We start from the raw sequence: 10,968 nt of genomic DNA on the forward strand, positions 1-10,968 counted from the left end.
TCAGTACCACCATAATATTCCTTAGAATGATTATTGAGATTCTTTCATAATAATTTAAAGTTATATGTGAGTGATTTAATTGAAATATTTCTTACTTCCAGCCTTTTGGATCCTTTGTTTTCCCCTTCAATATGCAGCATACCATCAGAATTTCTCTGAAAATAGCTACATCTTGAAGAACAGTGTGATGTTTTTAGTATTTCAGCTTAAATGACTCATAATTTTAACACAGTTTTCCACTGGACTTGAAATCTGCTTTGGGGCATACTGAGCTCTAGAAGCATTTTTCACTGATTCATTTAGACTTTGAAACTTAATTGTCATCTCTTGGAAACTCTCTCCTGCGAGTGAGGGGCACTGCTTCTGTTGATAAGATTCAGTGCCCAGGCATATTTTGAGAAAGTCATTTTTCCTTTTGCTTTATGTATTACAGCTAATGCTAAGGAACTATGCTCTTCTTTGTGTTTGTGTTTTATTTTTATGTTAATGTGGACTGTATACTAAGTTTAGAAAATCTTTAAAGCAAAGCATAACAGATTTATTTGAGATGTTATCTTTAGTAGTATTTGACCAGCTTATGTTCTAGAGAATAACCCACCAAACTCCTGAGCTTCAAGAACTGACTGTCCACTAGACAGGCTGTGGGCCACGGGTCTGACCTGTTCTTCCATTTCAGAGTGTTGAGGATGGTGTGCCTGGGAGACTTGCCACAGGCCTGGCTTTGCTGAGAATAGAACAGAAGAAACCAGTGGCATTCTCCAAGGTGAACAACAGAGAAGAAGGTCCAGCAGAGATAGGCAGAAAGGCCATAACTAGCTCCCGAGGTTCTGCATGGAGATCCCTTTGGGTACTGAATGGAAAGTAGATCAGGAGAGCTTTCCTTCAGGCAGTGCTTTTACAGAAAGGCTCCTGCCAAGCTGGAATAACAGGGACCAGACTTACTCTGCCACCTGATGCAGCCAAAAAACAGGCAAAATAAATGAAAATAACACTTTGGAAGACATTGGGCAAAGAAGAGAAGTGATCTCCTTGATCGATAGGGAACAGGTGGAACGAGCCCTGTGGTTTCCCCAGCATCCTGCCTCGAGTGTTTCCAGGCTAAGTGCAGGGAGGGGCCCAGGTAGAGCCTGGCAGACTCTCTGAACTGAAGAACGGCTGAGCACCTGGGGACCCAAGGCAGCCAGAGTTCACAGCACACGGTACCAGGGAGAGAGGATACCGAAAGTCTGCAGAAAGCTCCCCTGAATATTCAGCAGAGGACCGGTAATTCATGTGAGGAAACCACCTGAGGCAGGAGGAGAATATCATCCAAAAGGGTCAGTTAGCAGTGCCCGGGGCTCACATCCTCACATTGTGCCTGAGCCCAGCGGCCAGACTGAAGAAGCTTAGAATTCCTGGGGTACCAGGCAGAGCACTCAGGAGCGTATGCTTCAGCAGGGGTACAGTTAGCCCTTGACTGAGCCCTGTTCCAGACCTGCTTAACTAATCATAAAAGCAAGCATCAAAAAGATCAAACTGTTTCCAAATAAATTAACTGCATCCCAGAACAAAGCTGAGGAATATTTGTAGAAATACAAAAATATCTAATAGCCAACAAGGTAGATCATTCTAACAGGTTGCTTGTGAATGGACAAGATGCATGGCACACTGAAGTTAAAATATTGTTCTAGAGAAAGATCGTATACAGGTTGTGTCAGATTAAGACGTTCATGGAGACCAAATCCATGATGCACTTTAAATATTTAACCTGTATTTTTCTTCTTAGGTCTTTAGGTAACTAAGCCCATTGACAAATCAGTCCTTATTTACCTGACCTCTTGAAACTGTCCTTTTTTTTACTTCTATAACACTCATATCCTAAATTTTCTTCTCTACTGTAGGTTAGTGTCTAGTTGCCATTGTAGATGCTTTAGTTCTGTTATTCTCTTGGGTTCTGTTCTTGGTTGTTGCCACCTCGCATTCTACGTATTAAAAATATCTTGTTCTATGACACATGCCCCTCCACAGTACCTGTGTAAGGAACAAATGACAGCAGGGACTTCTAAGATACAGTTTTGTGAAAATTACCTCAAGCAGGTAAACCAGCTCTCCCCCATTCCCACCTTCATCCACTTTCTACCCTCTTAACCACAAGCTCACCAAGTGCATAAGGGTACACATTTTCATGACTGTAGAATGCTAAGAAACAAAAGATTGGGTAATAGCGAATAGTAGCCGGTCTTTTGTGAAAGAGGTCTTGTAAGATCTTTCCTATGAACTTTCCTATCCATCAGCCATAACAAAGGGATGCTCTTCTACTGTGTTCAATACAGAAAGTATTGCTGATCATACTTAAAAAAAATTTCCCCTAAACATTTTCAAATATAAAGAAAAATGTGAGAGTTGATGTTGCACTTCACATTTTGAATGTGGTATTTTGCCATAGAGAATCATTTTGTTAGGTTTTTATCATGGATTTGTCCTGGGGAAGCAGTTTAGTGTTTAGAGAAAGTGTGCTTCCATCTGTGAGATGATTGTGTTTATGGAGACATTTATCCAGTGGTTCCAATCTATTAAGTTTGCATCTGTGGGTCTGATTTAGTTGATTTCTACACGTATACAGATTTAATATACTTCTTGCAACACTCCATAGATTTATTTATTAATGTGATGCTTTTTTTTTTTCCTGCCCTCATAACTCAACCCCTGTAGAGAAAATGATTAAATAGCAGTTTCGCCCTTTGGAAATATTAGATTTTTGAGTCTGGTGTTATTTGGTGAATGTTTTAGTTTCAGGGTTTGTTATGCTAAATTTTGTGACGGCCTTTGCTGAACTGAGTAAAATTGAAAATATGGTAAAATCTAAAGGAAGGCATTTCAATTCTTTCTACTTATTTGATCTTCTGAAAATATTATTAAACTTTGAAAAAGAAGAGACTCAGATTTTTGAAATTGCAAGAGGCAGACACGTTGTTATCAGATGAGAGACTATGTGGTCAAACTTTTTTTTTTTTTTTTTTTTTGTGGTATGCGGGCCTCCCTCTGTTGTGGCCTCTCCCGTTGCGGGGCACAGGCTCCGGACGCGCAGGCCCAGCGGCCACGGCTCACGGGCCCAGGCGCTCCGCGGCACGTGGGGTCCTCCCAGACCGGGGCGCGAACCCGGTTCCCCTGCATCGGCAGGCGGACGCGCAACCACTGCGCCACCAGGGAAGCCCCCAAACTTTTTTATAAAGAATAAAATCCTCCCTAGTCATAGCAAAGGCTTCTTTGAAGAAGCAGCTATTCTTCAGTCATTCTGCAGCCACAGTACTTGATAATCACGACTTGCTGAGTGTCTGTTGTGTCTGACTCTGTGCACATGTGTGATCAGGGCGGATGAGACATGATCTCTGCGCTTTAGGATCTCTGCAGTGTGGTTGTAGAGATGATACCTGCCTGGAGATCACTGCATTACAAGGCAGTGCACCAGGGGTTATAAAACTGATGGACCTGAGTGCTATAGGAGTTGAGGTAAGGGGAGATTGCCATTTGAGTGTGAAGGATATCTTCATGGAAATGGTGAACTTGGATAAGAGTTTGGAGAGTAGCCAGAACTTAGAACTCCTGGTCACCTATGCTTTTTCATTTGGTTAGCTGCGAGTATGACGTAATAATGGTCAAGAGTGAAGCATCTGCCATGTTTTCAATCAGCGTTACCTGTCATCATCATCAGTCATACTTTCCCTCAAAACTCAGTTCAATCCTGGCTCCTCCAGGAAGCCTTTCCCGGCAACCCACAGTGGGTGAGTTGCTCCCTCCTCTGTATTCCTAGAAAATCCTCAGCATGGCTGGCATTATCAGAGCACTAATCTATGACATCAGTTTCTAACTGTTGCTTTGCTTCTGTCTCTTCTCACTAAAGTTCCTTGAGGTTATGGAACGTGTATAACCCAACCTGAGCATTATTCCTGCTGCTATCCCTAACATTATTCCTAGTGTCTAAGGCTCAGTACATTTTTTTGTTGAATGGTCGATCAAAGATTACATCCAGTATGAGAAAATGAACATTTATGCAAGGCACGATATTTATCATCATGACGGTAGTGACGATGGGGAGAAATGGATGGATTCAGGATATGTTTTGAGATAGAATTAATAGGATATATTGATGGATTAGATGTGGCGAAGGAGGGAGATGGATAAACCAAAGCTTGAGGAACTTGGTAATGGTATGAGTTGAGATGAGGGAGACTGAAGGAAGAACAGACTCTTTTTTTGGTAAATTTATTTATTTTATTTATTTTTGGCTGCCGTTGGGTCTTCATTGCTGCACGTGGGCTTTCTCTAGTTGCAGCGAGCGAGGGCTACTCTTCGTTGCAGTGTGCAGGCTTCTCATCGTGGTGGCTTCTCTTGTTGCAGAGCAGGGGCTCTAGGCACGCGGGCTTCAGTAGTTGTGGCATGCGGGCTCAGTAGTTGTGGCTCGCGGGCTCTAGAGCACAGGCTCAGTAGTTGTGGCACGTGGGCTTAGTTGCTCTGCGGCATATGGGATCTTCCCGGACCAGGGCTCGAACCTGTGTCCCCTGCATTGGCAGATGGATTCTTAGCCACTGTGCCACCAGGGAAGCCCGAACAAGCTCTCTTACAAGTATTGTTGGGAAACCTGCTCCACTTTGAGCAGAGCTCTCAAGTAGGCAGTTGCATTTGTGTCTGGAGCTCAAAGAAGAGATCAAGACAGGAAGTATAAATCAGGAAGTCAGTATGTGGATGGTATTTAAGGCTGCATAGCTGAATGAATTGCCTTGTGAGAGAATGTACGTTACGCAGAGGGCCCAGGACCAGGCTGGCAGAGCTCTAGCACCTAGCGGCCTGGAGGGGTAGAGGAGTAGCAGAAGGGGCTGAGGGAGAAGGAGACAAACGAGCGAAAGCTTTCTCAAGGAATCAAATTCTGCTGAGGGATTCGGATGAAAACTGAGAGCAAGCATTGCCTTCGGCAGCTTGGTGATTACCGGTGACCCTCTCTGTGCAGTGGGGGGGGGGGGTCTGGAAGCCACGCCGGAGTAGGTTCAGGACTGAACGGGCAGTGGGGGAGCTGAATCCCTGAGTGGGTTTCAGGGGATGGGAGTCATGTCTTTCAGCATCAACAGCCTTAGGTTTCCCACCTTCCAGATTACTTCATTAAGTTCCAAACTCAACTCATGCACTGCCCTCCCAAATCTGCTCCTCTTCCTAAGTTCTCTGTTAACGAATTCCCTTTCCTTCCAGTGATCCAGACTAGAACTCTCATGGTTAATGTACTTAGGCCCATGTCATCAGTTGCCATGGTTCGTTGAGTCTTCTCCATGGCGTTTTTCAAATTGGACTCCCTCTCTTCATTGCCATTGCCACTTATGTTGCCCTTTCCAGGCACTAATTAGCTCTTCTTCAGACTCTTCTAATAGTTTCCTGAGTGCTCCCTGCTTTATTCTCCACCTTGTTAGTACATCTATCCATCACAGCCACAATGTTCTTCCCAAAGCACAGATTTGCTCAAGTTATTCTCCTGCTAAAAATAAAACCAAACCCTTTTAGCCTGGCACTCAGAATCCTCTACCTCTTTAACCTCATCTCCCACTACTCTCTCTTCATTCAGCCTGCTGTTCTGAATTATTTGTTCTTTCCTAAAGATAACCCACACGGTTCAGCCTCCACGGCTTCACTTTCACCGTTACCTCTGCTTGACGTGCCTTTCCCTCCCTTATATCTTCTGTATTTCCAGATGCTGTTACCTCTGACATTGTGGAGTTTGCCCTAAAAATTACAACACTTCAAGGCTTTCAGTGCTACTGATTTCCTTTATCAGTTCTTTAAAAGTTCCGTAGTACTGATTTTTACCTTAAACCACCATTATCTGTACCATCACTACCTCAGCCAGTCTTCCTTTTTAGGAATTGGGTACAGGAGTGGATTACTTTCTGAAGGGAAGGTTCATGAACTGCCGTGGGTCATGACAGTCTGTAAACAGAGGTTTCTAGGGAGAGCACCCTGCTCGCCTTGCCTCTCTCATAGCAGCTTTCCATTGCTTTGATGAGGCAGCCAGAAGGTTGGAAGGTGGGCATGGTAGCTCCACATGAAAGCTCCCCTCAATTGGGCAATGACTCATTAATAAAGTAGACACTGGATTCTTCGCTGTATGGTTTTTAGTATTCAGGGCGAGAGTAAGGGAAAAACAGTGTCTGAAATCATTACTCCAAGTTTCACCTTTTTAAAACAGGAGGTGCTTTTTTGAAATTTTGTTTTTACTGCTGCATGTTCTAAAAGAAGGAAGGCAGACACTTTCTAAAGACTGTAATCAGAGAGAAAAGAATGACTTCTTAAAATACTGAACCGAGTGTTCCGTCATCTTGTCCACCCCTTGGTGGCCTTAGGGGATTGCTCACAGGAGGGCATCAGTAAGAAGTAGATTGAAGGTGTCTCTTCAGGATATTCTCTTACGATACATGTTGCCTTTCTGCTAGGCCAATTTCGGCTTTCATCCCATTATTGGAGTATAAAGTAGGTTTTAGGCATGTTTACTTTGTATCTACTCTTTTAAGAATGAAGCTGGGCTATTGGCTCAAGGGAAACAATTACACTTTTTTTTTTAAATGATAGGATTGAAAATAACATTCTTTCTTCTTAGTTAATGAACTCTGGTGCTGGGGCAATATTATCATGAGTTGGTATTTTTAGAAAAAAAAAAGAGGGGTGAGATGACCCTCTGATTTAAGAACCTTCACTTGGCTGTTACAAGAATATTGGCTTTTCAGGGGCACCTTGCCAGTTCCACCAGCCAGCTGTTCATTGTAGTCAACTGTTTTGGGACCTGAGGGGTATTGTAATTAGCAATGTGGAATACTGATTTGAGAATCTAAAATAGCTCTAGATTTTTAGTAAAACGTACATGCAAATAAAAGATAAATGTCTCATATTTTGAGTGGGATAACAGACCTTTACTAAACGAATTTGCCTCCTCAAAATTATTAGTACTGATAATGAGAAAAATATAATTACAAAATTATGAAGGAAAACCTGAAAAAAACTTGCTTTTGACTTCTTTGTCAAAAAAGAAATGTTTTGTGGGCTTCCCTGGTGGTGCAGTGGTTGAGAGCCCGCCTGCCGATGCAGGGGACATGGGTTCGTGCCCCGGTCCCGGAGGATCCCACGTGCCGCGGAGTGGCTGGGCCGTGAGCCATGGCCGCTGAGCCTGCGCGTCCGGAGCCTGTGCTCCGCTACGGGAGAGGCCACAACAGTGAGAGGCCTGCGTACTGCCAAAAAAAAAAAAAGTTTTGTATTATGGGGACTTCCCTGGTGGCACAGTGGTTTAGAATCTGCCTGCCAATGCAGGGGACACGGGTTCGAGCCCTAGTCCGGGAAGATTCTCACATGACGTGGAGCAACTAAGCCCGTGCGCCACAACTACTGAGCCTGCGCTCTAGAGCCCACAAGCCACAACTGCTGAGCCCACGTGCCACAACTAGTGAAGCCTTCGTGCTTAGAGCCCATGCTCCGCAACAAGAGAAGCCACTGCAGTGAGAAGCCTGCACACCACAACGAAGAGTAGCCCCCGCTCGCCCCAGCTAGAGAAAGCCTGCTCGCAGCAACGAAGACCCAACGCAGCCATAAATAAATGAATGAATGAATGAATAAATAGATAGATTTATTTAAAAAAAACTTTTGTTATATGATTGTTCATCTGTTTTCCCTGGCTTTACATTTCCCCAGGAAACTTTGTGTTTCAGCATCACTAATTGACACTGACAAAATTACAAACCAGAGGATTTCCTGGAGGCTTGGCCCTTTTGTGTCGGGATGATCTATGGACTTCAATCCTTTGATATATGCTCTCCCCTTTCATTTAAAAGGGGAAAACACTGCTCCTATTCTGGATGATTTTTAATTAAAGATTTTAAAAATCTGTTGTTTAATATTTATCAGTGGAGGGGAAATTGTTAAGTGCTTTTATAAACTGATTCTTAAATATACTAGATGGTTCCTAGCTGGCATTAAAATACTCTATGTCTTCTTATAAGTGTTTCAGTGTTTTAATAGTTTAAATTTTGGTAGAACCTTTTTGAGCCATTAATAGGGTAATAGCAGAAAAACTGAAAATAGTAGCTTTAGGCTAATTGTGCTGGTAATTTCACTGAAGTATAATTGACATGTGAGCATCTAGAAATACCACTCTGGGCATTTGAAGTACTTAAAATTTTATCATCTAAGAGCCGTTTCCATTGGGAATAGATTAATAAATTTATATCTTTTTTTTCCTACAGGAAGGAACTTGAAACCTTCAAAGGTAATTTTGTGTTTAATTCTTCACTTTAAAGTAGATGAGAGTTAATTGACATCAGATGTTCTCTCTTGTTGATGAAAATGCATTCCTTTTTCTTTAAATCAGACAGTTTACATCAGAAAATAAAAGTTTGCTTAATACTGTTTTCGTAAATTTTATTTAATCACAAGTGGTTTTGATATTCTTTTTTAGCTGTAACACATGTACCAAGTGAGAGTTTCTGCTAATGACATTATAAGTAATATGTTAGGAGACACAGCGCTCACTTTGAGGTTGTTGAGAATCATAGTGTTTTGGGTTTTTTTTTTAAAACCATTTATTTATTATTTGGCTGTGCAGGGTCAGGTCTTAGTTGTGGCACACAGGATCTTTAGTTGCAATATGTGGACTCTTAGTTGTGGCATGCGGGATCTAGTTCCCTGACCAGGGATTGAACCTGGGCCCCCTGCATTGGGAGCGTGGAGTCTTAGCCACTGGACCACCAGGGAAGTCCCAGAGAATCATAATTTAAGAAGATTCTGGTTTCTGTTGTGCTGAGCCTGGGCCACACAGAGAGGCCGTGGTGATAAAGGCAGAGAGGTGGCCCTGCAGTTGACCCAGAGTCACATGAACCTCCTGCGAGGTTTTCAGTGCTGGGTCATGCTCTGCCACCATCTTGTAACTTTGGATATGTCTCTTTATCTTTTTCAGCCTTAGGTTCTCAATCTGTAAAATTACAAGCTTTGATGAAGCTTTGATGAACTATATTCTGAGATACTAAAAGTGCCCAGCATTGCTTTTTAATTTTAGGGAACTATTGCAGGTGGGCACTGAAGAATACTTGGCCACGTTGACCCTTACTGGTTATGGGGAAACACTTGTGAAAAATAGGGAAAACCACAAACTTTCCAACAGCTGAAAGCCCTTCCAATTTGCCACTTTTCAATTACTCGTTAGCAATTGAGTGGTGAAATTTCTTAGAGAATTTCAGTAACCAAGAAGACTTTGAATTATTGCTTATTATGTTTCATATATAAGCTAGTATTGACTTTTAGAGTTACTGGTTAAAGATTTTCCAGTATATTATTTACAGTTGAATTGTTCATGTGTATGATTTATTTGGATGTGTTAGAGAAAATAAGTAACCCGCAAGGTAAAAGGTATAAAGGCTTATTCCTACTATGACTATAATCAGACAGACTTGTTTTGGCTGAGTTTCTATTTGACTGACTACAGTTATAGTAAATGATTAAGTTCATGGCCAGTTTATTGAGGGCCATGTTAAATGATCATGTGATGTATTATCATGGCTACATCATTATTCTTTTTTTTTTTTTTTTTTTTTTTTTCACGAACCCGCGTCCCCTGCATCGGCAGGCGGATTCTCAACCACTGCGCCACCAGGGAAGCCCAACATCATTATTCTTAATCAACTTGTGAACCACAACTCAAGTACATTATTTTTCCTCACTGGTTTAAAATAAGATTTGAAACCCTCATAAAATATTATTTTCCCTCTCCTTTACTTTTAGTCTGCTAGCATCTTCTTATATCATGTTAGGAGAAGAAAAAAAGCAAGTTAATATTAAAAGACAGGCAGGAACACAGATTATGCAAAATGTCAACTTTGCTTGCATCTCAGTACTGAGGCATTTTTTTTGTGTGTGACAGTATTCACAGAAAAAGACCAGCAGTTTGCAAAAGGTTAGATAGTGTTACATATTACCTGATAGAATAATTCAGTTTATGCTGAAATATCTTGTTTACACACACATCCCTAATTATGCACAACATTTAACAGCACATCCAACCCACTCACAGGCCAATTAAAGCTCTCAAATTTGAACAAACCCTAAACTGATTATTGTATCATATCTAGTTTTTTAAAGAACTAATATTCATTGAAAATTTTTTCCTCTTGAGTGTTATTTTTTGAATTTTTGAATTTAATTTATTTTTTTATACAGCAGGTTCTTATTAGTCATCCATTTTATACACATCAGTGTATACATGTCAATCCCAATCGCCCAATTCATCACACCCCCACCCCCACGCCCACCGCCTGTGGCTTTCCCCCCTTGGTGTCCATACGTTCTCTACATCTGTGTCTCAATTTCTGCCCTGCAAAGCAGTTCATCTGTACCATTTTTATAGGTTCCACATGTATGCGTTAATATACGATATTTGTTTTTCTCTTTCTGACTTACTTCATTCTGTATGACAGTCTCTAGATCCATCCACGTCTCTACAAATGACCCAGTTTCGTTCCTTTTTATGGCTGAGTAATATTCCATTGTATATATGTACCACATCTTCTTTATCCATTCGTCTGTCGATGGACATTTAGGTTGCTTCCATGACCTGGCTATTGTAAATATTCCTGCAATGAACATTGGGGTGCATGTGTCTTTTTGAATCATGGTTTTCTCTGGGTATATGCCCAGTAGTGGGATTGCTGGGTCATATGGTACTTCTACTTTCAGTTTTTTAAGGAACCTCCATACTGTTCTCCATAGTGGTTGTATCAATTTACATTCCCACCAACAGTGCAAGAGGGTTCCCTTTTCTCCACACCCTCTCCAGCATTTGTTGTTTGTAGATTTTCTGATGATGCCCATTCTAACTGGTGTGAAGTGATACCTCATTGTGGTTTTGATTTGCATTTCTTTAATAATGAGTGATGTTGAGCAGCTTTTCATGTGCTTCCTGGCCATCTGTAT

General features: G+C 41.7%; 1 protein-coding gene across 2 annotated transcripts in view; it reads left to right on the plus strand.

Annotated features, from left to right (window-relative positions):
- DTNBP1 (dystrobrevin binding protein 1) overlaps positions 1-10,968 on the plus strand; it is a 119,841-nt gene that overhangs the window by 45,254 nt on the left and 63,619 nt on the right. Inside the window, exon 7 of one of the 2 annotated variants that reach the window (XM_024122127.3) lies at positions 8,250-8,272. The exons of the other annotated variant lie outside the window; for it this stretch is intronic. Within the exon in view, the coding sequence (XP_023977895.1) occupies positions 8,250-8,272 (23 nt within the window). The remainder of the gene's footprint in view (positions 1-8,249; positions 8,273-10,968) is intronic. 2 annotated transcript variants of the gene reach the window in all.

Source organism: Physeter macrocephalus, chromosome 18 (genome assembly GCF_002837175.3).
Source record: "Physeter macrocephalus isolate SW-GA chromosome 18, ASM283717v5, whole genome shotgun sequence".
In the NCBI taxonomy this organism is placed as follows: domain Eukaryota; kingdom Metazoa; phylum Chordata; class Mammalia; order Artiodactyla; family Physeteridae; genus Physeter; species Physeter macrocephalus.